The sequence below is a fragment of the Lipophrys pholis genome (assembly GCF_963383615.2).
Source record: "Lipophrys pholis genome assembly, chromosome: 2".
NCBI lineage: Eukaryota > Metazoa > Chordata > Actinopteri > Blenniiformes > Blenniidae > Lipophrys > Lipophrys pholis.
The window spans coordinates 18,721,306-18,740,218 of NC_137636.1; the positions used below are offsets into that span (position 1 = coordinate 18,721,306).

General features: G+C 41.6%; 1 protein-coding gene across 1 annotated transcript; it reads left to right on the forward strand.

The window, feature by feature from the left end:
• The first annotated feature begins 211 nt into the window (after positions 1-211).
• Positions 212-18,163, forward strand: cenpf (centromere protein F). The gene is made up of 38 exons (XM_080492084.1): positions 212-320; positions 1,152-1,323; positions 1,489-1,614; positions 1,923-1,993; positions 2,233-2,360; positions 2,513-2,604; positions 2,678-2,945; positions 3,308-3,510; positions 3,610-3,735; positions 3,851-3,979; positions 4,295-4,417; positions 4,554-4,689; positions 4,779-4,908; positions 5,025-5,304; positions 5,425-5,631; positions 5,788-5,996; positions 6,219-6,321; positions 6,889-7,167; positions 7,279-7,866; positions 7,981-8,154; positions 8,298-9,202; positions 9,326-9,537; positions 9,624-9,735; positions 9,835-9,961; positions 10,239-10,347; positions 10,625-10,866; positions 10,965-11,073; positions 11,162-11,367; positions 11,478-11,696; positions 12,338-12,481; positions 12,613-12,802; positions 12,884-12,981; positions 13,059-13,100; positions 13,295-14,443; positions 14,731-14,860; positions 15,021-15,641; positions 16,296-16,417; positions 17,485-18,163. The coding sequence occupies exons 2-38, from the start codon at positions 1,162-1,164 to the stop codon at positions 17,650-17,652; spliced, it is 8,439 nt and encodes a 2,812-aa protein (XP_080348210.1). The 5' UTR covers positions 212-320; positions 1,152-1,161; the 3' UTR covers positions 17,653-18,163.
• The last annotated feature ends 750 nt before the right edge of the window (positions 18,164-18,913 follow it).

Below are 18,913 nucleotides of genomic sequence, written 5' to 3' on the forward strand. Positions count from 1 at the left end.
GATGAGGATGTTACTTTGATAATAGAATAAACTTAATGGCTGCTAAAATTTTATGAAATGGTTTGAATTACCAATTCAAATTGAGGCAATACTAAGTAGTGGCCCATAAATATTACTTGTAAAGTCGATGACAGGGTGCAGCCCTGAGAAAAACACGAGCCAATCGGATGCACTGTTGTTTCTACGTCACAATAGCTAGCCAATGAACGTAGAGATAAATGGATGACGTCTTCCCACCGCTTGAGTTTGAATTTTCTAAAGAGATCGACCCAAACAGTCTGCCGGTGAGCGAAAGAAGCTAAAGAAGCGTCGCGCCCAAAGTAAGTGCTCATTTCTCCTCTCCATTGCAGACACTAGATATTTTTTAAAGCCAGAAGCTCGTTTCATAGCGACGATCCATAATCTTTATCACTAACCTCCCAGTTCTTCAGACTCAGGCTTTCTGCTCGTCACGTTCAGTCCAACGGAAACGTCTCGTTCTGGTACCGAACGATCTACTTTAACCTGACGGTTTAATTCACTCCGTAGGAGTTGTATCTTATTTTACTTATGTAATGTGACTTTGCTGCATTAACGAGCGGAGCCCAGCGATGTTTGTTTGCTGCTCAGCCTCACGTTGTTTGCTAGTAGCATCTTATTCAAGAAGCTAACGTTAGCCTCGCTTCTCCTCCATTTACAGTTTGTTTCTTCTTTGAACATGGTTATTTATCCAATAACTCGCTAATTACACAGTCTTTTGTAACGTCAATGTTTATTTTTTTATCGCAAGGAAAACAGACGGATTGTGGCGGTAACTGAACGATACTTCGCCTTTACGTGTTTATGTATTTACATGTAACGTGTTGTTGTTGTAACTCCTCCACCCCGGCCATCTAATGGTAAACAATATATTGTGGGTCTTCTAGTACTGTGGTGTTTTCTCACTGTGAGAAAACATGCTTTTAAGGCATTCCTAATAACTATATCGTTGTGCTTGTCTTCTGTGATGAACTGGCACTCTGCCTTCACTGACTAAACTGGGATTGGCTTCATCCCTCAATGACCTTAAGTTGAACAAAGTTGTTTATTGTTTAGTAGCTTGATATTTAGCTGCTTATTCAATCTGCTGATTTCTATTTTTCCATCCTGCAAATGCATTTTTGTTGAGTCAGGTTGTGAACCATGAGCTGGGCGGTGGAGGAATGGAAGGATGGACTTCCTGGGAAAGCCCTGCAGAAGATCCAGGAGATGGAAGTCCAGCTGGACAAGCTGAAGAAGGAAAGGTCACAGAAGCAGTTTCAGCTTGACTCTTTGGAAGCTGCACTTCAAAAACAGAAACAGAAGGTCGGTATTTATGTGCAGTGCTTTTGGGCAGACATATGAAAACCTTTAAACTGCTTTGAAAATATAATCTATGTGATTCTTTTGAAATTGTACTTTTTCTCAGGAAACAAACAAATTATTTTGGAGAAATACTACTGCTAATCACGATTGTATCTCTTTTTCTAGGTTGACAGTGAGCGTGGTGAGATCTCTGCTTTGAAAAGAGAAAACCAGTCTTTACTAGAGTCCTGTGATTCCTTGGAGAAAGCTCGTCAGAAGGTCGGTCATGACCTGGGGGTCAAGGAACAGCAGGTCAGTTTCTAAAATCAGAAGTAAAAATAACATAATTATCACCTGTAACTCAGAAATTGACTTTACAGAGGTGAACAAAGCATTTTGTGTTTCAATGCATGCACATTTCATGTGCTTGTTTTTTTTTTTTTTTTTTTTAAACATCCTCTGTATATGATATCTGTAACACTTATACAGCATACAAAATCACTCTCTAATGGTCTGCAAAGATAACTCAAAGAAAGAAAAACTTCACTGTATCCATATGTAGATGTAACATGAATACTGTGCTTGTTATGGTCCAAACTGAATCGTCTTGTTAATTCTAGGTGAGCTACCTGGAGGGTCAGCTGAACTCCTGCAGGAAGACCATCGAGCGACTAGAACAGGAGCTCAAGAAGTGAGTTTGTGTGTCTGCTGTTACACATCAGTCCTCCATTTCTACCTTGTATCTCCTTACGATTGTCACAGGGGGCAGATCATACCCTGGGCGAAAGACACAATGGCTATTTCATTGAATTAATGCTAAAGTACTGTTAAGACTATGTAACTACCTTTAACACAATGAAATGGTATAATTTTTGACTTGTTATATGATAATCCAGTCATTGTTTCTGTTTTTTGAATATCTCTATCCAGGTACAAAAATGAATTTGATCGTTCTCAGCCTGCTGGCTCCTTTTCCTCCTCCTCTGAGTTACAGTCCCACACTACACCACAGAAGAGTTTCACAACTCCGGGACCTGTTCCAGCTTACAGGCAGCAGGGTATCAAATTTGATCTTTTTCACCTGTATTGTTTGCTGATAACTGGAAGCTTATCTGAATGGCTATTTGTTCTGGTTAGCTAATTGTTTGTGAGATATTATGAATGAATTTTCAATTCACTAAAATGTGTAACTTGCTTATGTTGCTTTTAGACAACAGGCTTGATGAACTTCAGGAAAAATACAACCAAGAGGTTGAAGAGAGAAAACGGCTGGAGACTGAACTCAAAGTCTTGCAGGTCAAAGTAAGTGCACTATTAAAACTTGGTTATCATTTTAGTTGTGTGTTTGTATTTTTAAGCTGTGTTTTTCCTCTAGGTGTTGAATCAATCATCAGTCAGTGTTGGCCACAAGGACATTGCTGCCCGCCAGGCTGGATCCTCCATATTCCCTTGGCAGGATCAGGCTCTCAGCCGCCAGTCGCTGGATGCAATGGTAACGCCTCTAAAGAGGCGAGGGACGTCCCTGTGGGACGCTCATGAAGAGACTCCTATCAAACCCAGCCAAAGGATGAGCTCTTCCATAGTAATGCAGAGTCCCAGCGGGTCGTCCCAGCAGATGGAGCAGCTAAAGACACTCAACCAGGGTCAGTTTTCATCATTTGTTGATATTATATTCTTCATTTCATCTCTAAAAATGAAATACATTTTATTGTGTGTAATTGTGAATTCCCAAGCTGTGAAGACTTTTGTACCTAATAAACCCCCTTCCAAATTTCTTCGATCTCCATACACTCACACATTGCCATATTACACAGAAGCAAACAGACACACTTTCCTGAAAACGTTGCTGTCCCCTGGCCAACGGTGCAATAGTCTATGCTTTTTTCATCCTTCATTCAACATGGATGTATTAGTGCAGATGACTTAATAGCTGCTCCAAGAACATGACAACATGGCTAACCTGTATACAGAAGTAAGTTTTAAGAGTTTTTTCTGTCATCATCAGAGCTGCGTGGTCGTGTGTCAGAGTTGGAGAGGAATCTGTCCAATCAGGAAAAAGAAATTCATAACCAGGCTTCCAAACTTCAAGAATTACAAACTCAGCTGAGTCAGGCCCGTAAAGACCTTACTGATCGGGACAAAGATCTGTCCAAGACCAGCCATGAGCTGACTCAAGCCACAGACAAACACCAGCAGCTTGAGGCCAAGGTAGTACACACGCGTGTTTTGTTTTTGTCTCTCAGTAGCAAAGAGGAGTCAAATGTGTGTGAATGTCAATAATCACTTAATATTATGGGTTGTTTTAAGTGTTCATCAGTCGAGCAGAAGTTGAAACAAGTGACGGAGGAGATGAGCTGTCAGAGGCACAACGCTGAAAGCTGCCGACGAGCTCTGGAGCAGAAAATCAAAGACCAAGAGAGAGACAGTCAGAAGGTGCAGCAGTGGGGAGTTTTGTCTTCAACATGTCTGACTTTCTTAAGGTGTTAATACAGAATTAGAAGTTAAAGTATAATTGCTGAATCTTTTGTGTGTGTGTGTGTGTGTGTAGGAGCTTGCCCAGTTGCAGAGTTCTCAACAGGCTTTGGATCAGCAACTGAACCAGACCAAAAATAAACTGACTCAAGAAATCCAACAGTCCAAAAAAGAGTACAATGTACTGCAGGCTGACATGGAAAAGGTAGATTATTTAACTGCTCAGCTTTATGTTTATGCACCGTCATTGTATAAACACACGTTTTGCTAAGACGCCCCTGAACCCTTGGATGGAGTAGAAACCAGTTTTATCTAGAAATTTAAAATCCATTGAAGGGCTTCATGTATTTGGCTCTCTCTGTTTTTGCATTTATGCTCTTCGGAGCATGACTGATTCATCTTCAGCTGTTTCAGTCTGTATGTAAAACACAACAACTTATTGTAGTTTAATTTGAACCATTTAGTTAAACTCATTTTCTAAATATTAGCATGTGTACTAAAGGATTTTCTCTTGTTTTAGACGGACCACCAGAAGAGACAATTGGAGAGAGAGACAGAAGAACACAAACAAAAGCTGCTACGGTCAGAACAAAACCTTCAGGCCAGCCAGACCAGAGAACAGGACGTCCGTAAGAAAATGGAGGTGGGTCATTCATCTTGAACTGTTTTCTATAACGGTGGGTTTACGTCACACAGGGATCACTGCTGACTCCGATGTAATAATTTGTCTTTTGTACCTAAACTATTCAATTTTATGTCCTTTTTCTTGGTCCGACCAGGAGCTGCAGAAAGACAAGAACTGTGTTACCGTCCAGTTGGACCAAAGCAGCCGGCGTCTTTCTCAGCTGGAGGAAGAGAAGAAGAGCTTAGAACAGAGCTTCAAACGCACCCAAGGACTACTCGATGATCTCAAAGGTAAATTTCCTTTACCAAAGGCAATGGCAAAGCTATACGTTTTCTTTTAATTACATGGTGGTTTAATTGATTGTCTCCTGACTTTTAAGCAAAATCAGAAATGCAGGCTGAGGAGCTGAAGAAACTTCAGACCAAACTGGAGCAGCAGACTCAAACATCAGTACGAGAGCTGGAAAACTTAAAGAAAACGCTCTCTGATGCACAGTCTAAAACAGACAGGTAATCATAAGTTCTGTGTAGAGCGACACAAGGTACTAGCTACCCGGTATTGCTAAAAAGTGAATATTTCTGAAGTATGACTCCATTGTGATATATTTGTGTTCCTTACATTGTAGATCTGAGAATGAGGTACAGAAACAGAAACAAGAGGCCGAGAGGCTGAGCAACAAGCTGACTGTCTTAGAGAAGGAGGCCCAAGAGTTGAAGTCCAGTCTCACTGTGAGCCAGAAAGAGTGTGCAGAGCTGAAGCAACAACATCAAGCCCTGCTGGAGTGGAAGGCAGAAAAGGAGACGCTGATTAATGAAACTGAAGCAGTGCAAAAAGCACTCACTGACAAAATGAATGACTTGGAGAGCAATCTCAGTTCACTAAATGAGGCTAATAATGAACTGAAGGTATGTGTATGAAATTGAATATTAATCTTCATTGAAAGTAAATAAATGTAATCATTGGATTGTCAGAATGTGGCGGTTGATTAGCCCTGACATAAATTACATTTTCTTTATTTTCCGCAGGAGAAGCTTGTGTGTACAGAGCGAGAGAAGGCCAGTCTCTCCGCTAACATTGATTCTTTGAAGGGACAGCTCCTCAACAAGAGCACAGAGCTGGAGGAAAGGGAGCATCAATACAATGAGCTCCAGTCTCAGTTCTCTGAGGCGTCGCAGAAGCACAGGAAAGACCTGGAGAATGTCGGCATGCAGGTCACTCAACTTGAAGCTCAGGTGACCTAAACTGTCTCTCTCTATTAAGCACTTGATTATTGCAAATAAATGTCCTGATTTCCTAAATTGTTCTTTAAAACAGCCGAATTAACTCTCAAGATCAAGCGTCGCCATTCAAATAAAATTCATCACCATTTATCTGTCTCATGTGAGCAGGTCAAAGATCTGGAGCTTCGGTTACACAAGGAAATTACTCGAGCAGAAGCTGCTGAAAAGGCAAACACAGAGCTGCGGGATGAACATCAGGTGGCCAGTGACTTGGTGCACTCCAAAGACCAGCTGATGGAGCTGTGTCAGTCTGAGATCAGTCAGCTGAGAGAGAGCCTGGTACAGGTCACCGCCCAACAGGAAGAGCAAAACACTCGGTAGGACTTGTGAAGAGGAATAATTAGGTTCACAAGTTTTTTGACTACAGAGTTGCAAAAACATATTCTTATTACCTATAATAAATGCCATCGTGTAACTTACTCCACCTGTTAGCTGGTGTAACAGCTTGTATGATGAAAATTACATTCATATTAAAGCAAAATTCCTATGAGAAGTGATTGTAACTTTATTGAAAGTTTTATTTCCTATATTTCTCTCAGAGCGGTAGAAGAGCGAGCAGCCCTACTGAAGCAGTGTGAGGAGGCCGTTTCTGCAAAGGCTGGAGAGACCGAACACGTCAAGCTGCTGCTCAAAAAAGAACAGGTTTGTTGCGTGAATGTTGAGCTGCTCTGAATCGGTTTTGTAACAGATACGCCATTGTTTATTTTTATCTAGGGATGCACCAATACCACTTTTTTCCAAAACGAGTACTGTATGAGTACTTGCATTTGAGTACTCACCGAAACCGAGTACTTAAATTTACTTAAAATAATCTTTTTTGGCACTGCCACTTATACTGTAAGAGAACATTGCACAGCTTGACCAGTGTGCCTGAGAGAGCGAGCGTGCTATGGAGCGGGTCCAGCACGAAGCTGTACATAAAACTAACTGGCAAACAAATACAACAAGTGTTCATCTCAGAAACTGAGTTCTATGTCCTGCTTCACACCGGGTGTGTGTGAGGCTGGGCAATTAACCGCTCCTCATTGCCCGCCGTGATCGATTAAATCTGTTTTCTTTTGGTTTTTATTTTTGGTTAAATACATTTTTTTAGTCCATTCATGAAGTAACAGTTTGAAAATAAAGGTTATCCAAATATTTTGTATGTATTGTCTGATATAATTTATTACTTTTATACTAAGTTGTATTTTTATTGTTTGTCTGTTTTAGATCAGTTCCGTGGAGCATTTCCTAAAGGTGCAGGAACAACTGTGCGCTGAGCTGCAGAACCAAATAAAAAGAATGTCCGATGGAGAAGAAGAACTTCGAAAGATGTATGAGACAAAGTCTGAGGAGCTCACACAGTTGGAGAAGGAGCTGAAGGATCAGCGATCCCAAACGGAAGTGAAGGAGAACCAGCTCAGAGAGGCTGAATGTCAGATTTTGTCTGTGGAAAAACTAAAGGCTGAACTGGAAAACACGGTTCAAGCGATGAAGAAAGAGGAAGAGGTGAAACATTGCACATCTTATTTTGTCTAGTTGTTCATTTGTGATACACGCCTTGCAAATGCAACTGTAGGTCAAATACAAATAACAAACCTAAATCTGCTTTTCTTTAAGATCCTCCAGCATGATCATACTGAGAAGCTCAACACCCTGTTGGAGCAGATTTCTTCAATGGAAGTGAAGGTCAACGTGAACGCAGATGCCGCAGAAAAGCTTCCAGTCTTGAAGAATGAATTGGATCTGGTCAATCAGTCCTACGCTGAGCTCAAAAAGTCTTTTGAATCTCTTGAGGAGAGCCACTTGTCCACAACTGAAATGAAGTCCAACCTAGAGCACACTCTGGATGAGAAGACTAAACTGATCTCTGTGCTGGAAAAAGACATGAACAGTCTCACAGAAAAGATGAGTAAGCAATCAGAGTGTCACTCTCTGGAGACTGAAAAGTTCCTCAACAAAGTGAAAAGCTTAAAAGAGCACATTGAGGCCAATAACAAATCAGTGAGTGCTGCCAAAGCTGAACAGAGATCTCGTCGGGAGGAGATCAAGACCATGAAGGCAACTCTATCTGCTGCTTCACAAGGCTTAGAGGAGAGAGACAACACCATAAAGAATCTGAAGGAGAAGCTGAACAGTGCAGAGGTAGCGCAGGTCAAAACCTCTGACCTCCTCAAGGAGAAAATGGCTGCCATGAACAAAATCAAGGTTAGTTACTAAAGTACTTGTGGTTCACATGCCTGATGTATTGGTACACATGACGTTCACAAAGTTCAAATGTGTTACAAATGGTAAAAATATGTTTTCATCTATTCATTTAAGGTTCAGCTGGAGATGCTTCAGATGGACCTGGAAGATAATGAGACAGTCATGAACTCATTTGAAAATCAGGTGGAAGAACTAAAGAGAACTATTGAGTCCCTGGAGGGTCAGCTCACTCAGAACCAGACACAGATCTCTCACATGGAGGCCCAACTGGAGGACGGCAAGGCCCAGGTTGGAACACGGTTTCAAACAGATGTTTGTCACACATTTCCCTTTTTCTATATTCATATTATTTGCTGAGACAGAGTTTTTTAAAATCATTTTCTTTCCATCTAAAGAACAAACATGTCATTAATCTATGGGTGTACTTTCAGGTCTCTGTTTTGGAAAGTCGCTTGGACGACGTTCAAGCTCAGAACTCTGAGCTGGAGACGAAATATGTCACAGCCCGGGAGGAACTGTTTGAGAGGAGCTGTGAAATAAGTCGTCTGGAGGAGGAATCCATCAAAAGAAACCAGCTGGAAGAAAGCCTTGCTGCATTAGAGTCTAAACTCAGTCAGATGACACAAGAAAACACCGATTCACAGGCAGCTCTCAATCAGATAATTCAAGACCAAGACGATCGTCTTAATCAGTTACTTCAGGAGAAAAACTGCCTTGAGGCCTCTTTAAAACAGTTGGAGGATGACAAAGAGCAAGTCAGTGCTGAGATTGTTAAATTAAATGCAGAGAAGAAAGAAGTGGAAGACGGTGTGGACAAACTATCTGAGGACAACAAACGACTGCAGACGATCATTGCGCAGCTCACTGAAGAAAAGCAGCAAGCACAAGCTGAGATCGAGTCAGTCAGAGCTGACAGCCACGAAGCTAAAGCAACTCTTGATCAGGTGATTGAAGAAAAAGCTCAACTAGAGTCCACTCTGAAACACATGGATGAGGAAAAAATCCAACTTGAGGATGAACAGTCTCCATTAACTTCAGAGCAGAGTGACTTAACTGCAAAGTACAATACTGCTCTAGAAGAGAAGCTGCAGCTGCAAATGAGTTGGAGTCAACTGTCTGAGGAAAACTTGGGGCTACAGGCTCGTGTGACTCAATCAGCTGAAGAAAAGCTGCAGCTACAGGAAACCATAAGGATTCACGAGGTTGAGGTGGCTGCTCTTAGAGAGGAGAATGAGTGTATCCATCGCAACCTCCTGTCCTCAGAACAAGAGCACCACAAGCTGAAGGAAAAGCTGGAGATGCAAGAAAAAATCACTGAGGAGGAGAAGAAAGAGCAGTACGTCTATTTGGCTTTTTTTTTTTCTCATTTTCATGTTTCTCTGAACTGCTGCAGTGGAAACCCACGTGATATTTTGAAAGAAAACTAACAGGATGTCTTGACTTTTATGTTGTATCACAGGAGCCAGAAGTTTGAGGCGCAGCAGGCTGAACTGTACCAGAAGCTTGCTGTTCTTCAGAAAGAGCTAACCATATTCAAACAGCAGTATGACATACTGCTGGAACAGGTCAGCCAGCAACAAGGCCTCATCCAGCAGCTCTCTGAATCACATGAAACCCAGAACATCTCGGGGAATCTCAGCCGCATGGAGTGTGAGGAGGCAGAAGCTGAGGGTGAGTCTAGACCAAACCTACATGCATGTTTTTATGAAAAATTGCATCTTATTTGACTAAATAATGATTTGTATTTGTTTCCAAAGATGAATCAGCAACAAGGCAAATTGTTGTACAGCCAACATGTGACGTGAGCAACACTGCTACTGCATCCTCTCCTGTAAAGGAGGAGCTGAGTCAACCTGAGGAGGATCTCGGGTACAAAAAGTTTTGGAGTCAGCAGAGATATACAGTTACCTCCTGTTATGTGTTGAGTCTGCTTCGAAATCTGAAGTTTGTTCTCATGTCCCTTCCTAGTGAGACAGAATCGGCCCCAAATTTTGACATTGTTGAACAAGAAACAACCAAGAAGCAGGGGGAGGAGCTGTGCTCAACCAAACTTGGGGAAATAAGTGATGAGAAGGAGCAGCTGCCTCATCAAGAGGTAAAAAAATGCAATAAAAAACGTTTGGATTTATGTTATGTTTATATTTGGATAACCTACATTCTACTTGATTGTTGAAGCTTCTTTTAAAAAAAAAAAAAAAAGTGAATTTTATACTGAGAGAAATGTTCAGGAATTTATTTACAAATGTTTGCGTATGAAAAGATTTAAATAGATGCAGACCTATAATGATTCATGTTTTGTGAAAATATCACCATTATTGTTTGGATACACCATGTTTTGGTCACGAGTCAAGTCTTAATATTGTTTGTGCTAGGTTTCTGGGGAAAGCTGTACTTCCAGAGGTCTTGAAGATGAGCCTGTGATGTGTGACCGGACTTCACCTTCCTCCTCCCGCACTGATAGAAACGATCTGAAGTCCTGTGGTGAGTCATTCTGCTGTGCCTATAACATAATATTTTTATTTAAAGCTTCACAATAAGCTCATTCTTAGATTCAGCATCTTTAGGCTTTCTGTAGCGTGAATAAAAATGTTTCCAACCATTCAGGCAGATACAGCTTTAAAGGAACAACTTCAGTTGTTTTATTGTCCTACATACACATCAAACTAATTTGAACGCATTCTTGTGAGTCAGAACTTCAAAAATTCTATTACTCATCTGATACATTTACAAGCTGTTTAATCCAACCTTTGTCTAATAGTGCCGGAATCTTCCCAAAACTACGAGGAAACGATCGCCAAACACGTATGTGAACTTGACTCCCTGCGGTCAGCGTTTGACCTCCTGAGATCTGACCTGGAACTGAGGAAGGAGTTGACATCTGAGCTGCAAGTCCAAGTTCAGAATCTGGAGGAGAAAATTCATGCTGCAGAGGAGGCGGCACGAAGTGCAGCTAATCAGCTGAGCATCACTTCAGAGGAAAACAAAGGCCTTGTTGATGAGGTAAACAGTAAAACTGTGCTAAACATTCTTTCAGTGCCAGATCAATAATCGAAGGTGTAATTTTTGTCTGTATATTCAAATTTCTGTCTGATATCTAGTTGACCAAGCTGGTGGAAGAGAAAGATTCATTAACTCTACAGCTGCAAACGGCTAAATGTCAGGTGGCTGATGTGATGGAGATGCTGGAAGGACTTGAGATGTCCAAAGGTATACGCTCAGGTTATTGATTACACACCATTAATAGGATTCAAAGTTTGTTCCTGTTTGAAAAAGAAGATTATGTTTGGCTCTACAGGTGGATGGGATGAGAAGTTTCTTCAGCAGGAGAGTGAGCTGAAGAGGGTTCGCTCTGAAAAAGTCAACTTGGAGCAACATATCCTGGGAATGGAGTCTGAGCTCGAGAGCATGCAAGTTGAGATTGCCACACTGAAGAATGAAATCGAGACCCAAAGGAAGAGTTGTTCCAGCATGGAGCAACAAATAGAAACACTCATGTCAGAGGTAATAATAACAACGGTGTGCTAAGCAAAACACTCAACAGAGCTATAATCAGTATTTAACCTTCCTGGTAATTCTGTATATTAACAATTCTGATCTCATTTCTTATCCAGACGACCCAGCTCAGATCTGAGCTTGTGTCATGCACTGAGGACAGAGATGAGCTGAGCCAGTCTTTAAGCCAATGGAAAGAAAAATTCCATAGTTTGGAGAAAAGTAATTGTGACACAAGAAACCTGATTTCCATCCTGGAAGATGACATAAGAACTGGAAGAAAAGAGTACGAAACTCTGCAAAGCAGCGCTGAGAAACTGAAGATGGAAAAACAACAGGTAAAGAGAAGATTTATGTTTAAATTTGCGAATGATTATGATTTGGGCCGTTTGGCGGTTTGTTTTGTTCTGATGGTATTTTTTCATTTGTTTAAATAGTATTTATGATATTTTGGTTTTCTGTTAGTCCAAAATCATTGAACACAAGTTTAAGTCTTATTTAGATGTTCTGATGAGGTTAGTTATCTTGACTTTAGATTATATCGCACTGGCTAAAATAACAATAGTTGTTAAAATGCTATTAAAGATTTTTGTGTCTTTATTATAAATCAGGTATGTTTATCTGACTTGCTTTATGTTCTGTTATAGTTGATCTAAAAGTCACAGTACTCCATTAGTAGCATATAAAAGAAAGTGATGTGTTTTTTTTTCCCTCATTAGACAAAAAATTCACATTAGAATCTGTATTATCTTTCTCTGGTTTGATGGAAATCAGCTGTAATTGTTAATGTTCTGGCTTGATGTTTTTCTAAGAGATAAAGAGATTATGGGCCTTGTTAGGATGAGTATACAGGCAGGCCTGTTTTAATGCCATCAAAATAGTTGTGGTACTTGAAAAAGTCAAGTTTTTTTGAGGTGGTGAACACCAAGATGTTTGTGAACCACTGGTCTAAGCGTGTGTTTCTTTTTTTTACATGAAGCTATTGGATCAGATGAAGGTGCTGGAGCAGGCAGTTTCTGAACAGCACGGAGAAAAAGAGGAGCTCATTGATCATCTCAACCAGATAAAAGAAGATCACACATGTGCCAGTCAAAGCTCTGAGTCCATGGTTGGGAAGATACAGGTAAAGTGGGAGTAGAATGCTTTTCAGGTCATTTTATGTTTTAAGGCTGAAGGAGATGCAATGCATGCCTTTTCCTTTTGTTCCCCCCTCCCCATTTAAATCTTCTTTTGTTTCCCTCTTGTTTTGGAAAGGCTTTAGAGGGAGAAGTTCATCGCCTCTCCCAGTCTCTGGAGTTCTCTCTGATTGAAAAGGGAGAGATTGCCTCTCGCCTGAACTCCACACAAGATGAGGTTCAGCAAATGAAAACGGGTATTGAAAAGCTCCAAGTCCGCATTGAGTCGGATGAGAGGAAGAAAAAGAAAATGGGAGAGCAGCTGAAAGGTGACTTTCAAGACTGTTCATAATCGCATAACCGCTTGAGTTTTGTGAAGTGTTGTTGTAAATCTGACTGTATTTCTGCAGCTGCCCAGAGAAAGTCTGACTCACTGCAGGATCGCATTGATGCATTAGAGAGGGAACAGGAGGACATGGAGCAAAGCCTCGAAGATGCTGTGCTTCAGGTATTTCATAACAAACAACCAGACAGTCAAATGCTATAAACTTACCTGCAACTAATGTTGATGTGTTTTACTTGTAGGCTGAAACGGCCAAAGCTGAGCTAGAAGACGAAAAAAATCAGGTACTTTCAAACTCATTTGTCTTTAAATTGTTTTTTTGTCTGTTCTTTACTTCATATCATAGCAGCAAATGTGATGGGTGTTGTAAACTAAGACTTTTTAAATCAGATCATTTATACCGCTTCCTCCATTTCACACATGCACTTTTTCCTTTTCCCTTTCCCTTCTGCTGTCGTCTCTATAACTGCTTAATCAGGTGGAGCAGGAGAAGAAAGAACTCAGCGAGAAAATATCGGAGCTCTCTCTTGTGCTGGACAACCTACGGTCAGAGAAAGACCTTCTGGAGAAGGAGCTGGAGACAAAAAGCAGAGAAATAGACGAGCTGAGGTCTGCTAAGGAGGAGCTGGAGAGAGGCTTGGAGAAGGAAAGGGTAGACAGACAAGAGGAGGAGGACAGACAGAAGTGCCGAGTAGAAGAACTGGAGAGAGGAATGAGAAAGGAAGCCGAGAGGCAAGTTAAAAGAGTAGATGAGCTCCAGGCACAGCTCCAAGCCTCTCGTCAGAGAGAGATCTCGCTTGAAGAAAAGAGCACAGAAAAAGAGGAGGCTAAAGAGAGACTGCAGTCTCTGTTGGTCGAGTTAGAGGAGGAGAAACAACAACTGCTTATTTCTGTGTGGGAGTGGCAGGCAAAAGAAGATGCACTTCGCTCCCAGGAAGAAGAGTCGGAGAAGGAAAGAAACAACTCCAAGACTCACATTGAGGCCTTGCAGAAACAAATTGAGGCGCATAAAGCACTAATAAAAAACAAAGAGGAAGAGACAGACACGTTGGAAAAGCAGCTTAAGGGGGAAGAAGAGCTGAAACTCGCGTCAATAAAATCCCTCTCATCTCTGAAGACGGAGAAAGAACAGATGGAAACCGAAAAGGAACAACTTGTAAAAGAAAGCGAGAAACTGCATTTGACTTTGTCCTCATTGGAGCAAGAGAGAGATCACCTCCGCAACAGTCTGTCATCTGTAGAAGAAGAGAGGAAAAGACTTGAGCAGGAAATAAGTGGGTTAGCTGATGAGAATGTAACGCTTCAGTCAGACCTGGAATCGATAGGAAAGGAGAAACAGGATATTCAACAAAATCTCCTGATGTTGAAGCAAGAGAAGGAGAAGCTCGAGGGGGACAGTAACAAGTTAGAGGCTGAAAAACAAGACCTGCAGTCTTCTCTTTGCTTGATTGAAGAAAAGAAAAGAAGCCTGTTGGCAGCTCTTTCTTCACTGGAACAAGAGAAACAACAAGCACAAGAGGAGAAAGATAAACTGAAAGCTGAACTAGAGGCTCTGCAGGCCGCCGTTGCCTCCCTGGAGAAGGAACTGGAAACACACAAAACGTCGGTGGCACAGCTCAGTGAGCAGGTAAATACATCACTTCAGATCTGTTCAGGTCAAGAGTGAATCCAACAGGAAGTTGTTATTGGCATGTTTACCTTTTTTTTTTAAAGTTTTTTCTTTACTTGATAATCTAACACATGAAAGGAAAACCAAACATAAAAAGTAAAAGTGAGGTATTCTATGAAATATACGCAAATCTCTAAGAAAATGTATAAACCGGTGTAGCTCAGTAGCAACGGCTTGTCTTTAACGTGACATTAAGACGAAGGCCAGTCTCCTTAAATTTCACTTCCCTCTGTCCACCCACTCAGGTGTCCGAGTTAACAACCTGCACCACGAGACTGTCCAAGGAGCGAGACTCTGCCAGGAGCAAGATGAGTTTGTGGATGAAGACCTGCAAACAGCTGGAGCAGGAGAAGCAGATCATGTTAAACAGCTCAGGTGAGAACAGTTTAGTTTGAATGAGCGTTGTTAGATTAGGGTTTACACACATATCCAAACAAAGCACATCCATACGGGTACTTATCATGTGATCTCCAAGAAGTGCAAATGAATGTTTTTCTTTGTATTTATGGTTTTCTTTTAATGTGATTCTTTTCAGGCGAAGGAAAGAGTAATGAAGAGGTGCAGGCTCAGGCGACCCAACTGAGAACTGAAGCAGGAGAGAGAGAGAAAGAAATGGAAGATCTGAAGATAGCTCTAGAGAAGAAGAGGACTGAAGCTGAAGAAAAGCGGATGGAATTGAAGGACAAAGATAAAGAGCTGGAGGAAATGAAAGGCGAGCTGGATGAACTGAACAAAGTCGTGGAGGAGAAAAGCAAGGAGGCCGATGAGAGCTTGGAGAAATACTGCAGCCTGATGATTAAAGTCCACAAACTGGAGAAGAACAACGATGCACTGAAAACACGGCTGGAGCTGATGACCGTGAGCCAACAGGCAAACGAAGCCAACGACCAGTGCAGCAGCACCGACGGCCGCCGGCACTCCAGAAGGAAGTCCTCCAAACACCGTGAGGAAGATCTGGAAAACGTGGTTCCTTCAGCGACTCAGAAGTCTCCTCAGGGCAAACGGGGTCACGGTGCCATCAGCGACAAAGACGGTGCCCAGGAGGCACTGCACAACCTCACAAAGAAGATTAAAGCCAACGCCATGATGACACCCAAACAAAGAGACGAGGACAAAGAGTTCAGACCAGAGGGGCTTCCTGAGCTGGTCCAGAGAGGTTGGTGTCCAGTCTTATTCTTCTCTATCCACAATGATAGAATGGCACAGAGCACAAGCCTCCACTTCTCCTGTCGGCTCCTGCAGGAGAGAGACACAATGTTATTAACATGTAATCTTTAGAGAGGAGGGAAGCTCAGTGCAGTAAAGAAAGTCCCCCAGATGTGTAAATCTTTGGCAGCTGATCAGTCAATTGAAGATTTTACTTGGTTATTTCAACAGCTTGATAATGGGAATTACAATTTTCCGACTGAAAAAATTCCATTACTCACTTTCATTTCAGAGGACCTGAATTGTGAATTAATATTGATATCTGTCCCTGACTAACAAGGTCACTGAGCTCCCTTTTGACCAAGAGCAGCGTACTCCACGGAGGCAGATCCAACAACTGCAGATGAGACATATTCACAAGGAAATGGCCGGGGTTAATTCTTGTAGGGACCGACCGTAGATACAAATGGATATTGACTTAGAATTGTTCTGGCATTGTGGGGTTGTGAATGTCCTATTGCTTCTTCAAGCTTGTATTGCTTTCAATAAAGATATATCCGTAGAACCGTTCATCTCCAACATGTTCTACTTTTCTTTACTTCAACTCATTGGCTTTGTTCACATGACTCTTAGGCTCAAAGTTCGGCTCTCCTTTGTTGCTCAGGGTTTGCTGATATTCCCATGGGGGAGGCCAGTCCCTTCATCATGAGGAGAACCACAGCGAAGCGCTGCAGCCCGCGGCTGGCGGCCAGACAGGCCAGCTCCACACCTGCAGCTGATGTCAAGGTGAGCTGTTTAGGCATCTTTTTCACTGGCAAAGTCAACTCCTCTGCTTATTTAAGTCCTCACAAGAACACACTGAGCATTTCACACTGCACTTGGCAGTTTGCTTTGCAAAGTTTCTTTCCTCAAATAATCATGTGGACGTATCATTTTGATTTTAAGTGGATCCCAACATGATGAACTGACAGATATCGGTATTATGACAGAGGCATTTAAAGGTTGTAAAATTGTATGTCTGGATATGAAGTTCAAACATTTTCAGATTTTAGTGGATTTTGTCATTTTGATGCTGTCAGTAGGAGCTCAATCATCTTACTGAGTGGCGAGGCCACTGTCTCCATTGTATAAAATGTTGGCTCCCTCCTTTTTAAATCTGCAACCAACTCGACCAATGGAGCAGCAAATTTGAACATGGCCTGATATTCTGCCTCCTGTTTAGTTCTGAATGTATGTACTAGTTTAGGTCCAGGGGTGCTTCTGAAGAGTCTCTCCTTTCTCTTTTCCTATCCACTTTTCCTTAACCCCCGTGGATGACGTCACAGGGTTTAAGGAATGGTGTTGGGAGGCTTCCTGAAGGAGTTGGGGGAAGGCCATCACATTGTTGTGACAGTCGCTCGGTGATGTAATAATAATCCGACGGCGGCGCATGTTAGTGACGTCAGCCGTGGTGAAATAAATACAAATTTTTGAAAATGGACTACAAAAAGCGCATTTCCACCACTTTCCCCTGCGGCTCTAACCACTGATATAATCTCAAACATCACAAGGATTAAATTGAATTGACTTTCGCTTTTAGAGAATTCAAACGTTCCTTATCGTGGCCGCCACTTAAACACTTATGGGGGTCAATGATAAGTAGATAGGAAAGGGGATAGGAGGGACTATTCGGATGGACCCCAGGACTCTTAGTGGGTCTACAGGAACCCTGGACCTCCGACTTCACGTGGGTTGCTCCGGGTCAATAAAGCAATGCTGGACTTGAAAGCTGCAAACAGTCTGCCTGTATAAACCTGTATCAAATGATTCTCCAAATAATACATTTGTTTCCTCCTTTTGGTGTTTTTTTTCAGGTTCTGGAAGACATTCCCCTCCAGAGTGCTTCTCCTGGTACGACAGCTGACGGCTTCAACAGAAAGGGTCTTTCTCCGAGTGGCGGAGGCAAACCAACCCGTCGCTCCCTCAGTTCACTCAGGACCCCAGAGCAAACACGGCAAGAAGACAACTGTCATGTCCAGTAGGGGGAACTATAGCTTTAACACATTCAGAGTTCCACTTACAGGTGTTTGCTCATTATTCTTTGTATCATCAGTTTAGACAAAAAAAAAAATCCTACAGTAGCATACTTTTTTCACTGTTCTTTGCTTATAGCTGCCCATCCTAAGATAAAACCTACCTACGTAACCTGAGTAACACAATCACACAGATATTCTCGACAACACTAGTAAACATAGATTTTTCATGGAAACTGCATATTTTTTATTAGGATTTCTTCTTTTTTTTTATATTCCTCTGCTGCAGTTTTGATGTTTGTAACAGTGTTTTATGTGTATAGATGCCTGTCTTTTTACCACTGAGTCATTTAACTTTTCACTCTTTAGTTTTGTGTTTGTGTTGATGTAAACATTCAGAAACGTTTTGTACAGTAATGACTCCCTCTCTCCTAGCATCACCTGGCAGCTAAAACATACTTATATTTTCTGTTCTTGCTTTTTTGCATTTTTCTTAAAGTAAAAGAAAATCTGACTTCTATGTGTTTTTTCTGTTTGAATGACCCATGTGTTTCGATTGACATTTAGATCAACGTTACTGTTTTGTAGTTATATTACAATTTTTATATATATATTTTTTAACTAATACCCCTTTGCTGAGTGTACACACAGTTCACATTGTGGCCACAGGGGGGAGACTTTAAATCACATGGGAATGTGTGGATTTAATCGTTTGGGGTGTTTTGTCCTTCCTGAGAGGGCGCTTTAGTACCAGGCAAACGGCCCATTGAACTTGAAAAACCAATGAAAGGAAAGCCATGAATACAAACTTGTCAGAGCTGGTTTCGGTGTCAAGAGCTGCAGTGTGCTTGGCAGCATGTTGGCTGCTGAGTGTTTCAAAGGAGTCAGATGAATGAAAAATATTCACATTGCACCAGCAGTGGTGTATGTTCATTTTTTGATCCTGCAGAGCCCTTCAAAGCATCACAAAATAGCCTACTGGTTTGTATTAGCCCCTTTTATAGTTTATATTTAGTGAACCGTCAGTGGATCAGCGTTAGTCTCATGGAGGCAGTTATTTAGAGAAGCAAACTTTTACCTAATTCAATTGCTTATCTGACATCATGATACAATCATGGAACCCCAAAATGTGTCGACCACACCTCTTTGCTTTTCATAGATGGACTTGTTAGGTTTCTAATGGATGGTTGAAACATGCTTTCTTTAATAGTCTTATTCAATTTCATATCTTTTTACGATGTGGATCTGCTGTGATGACTGAACTTCCCCA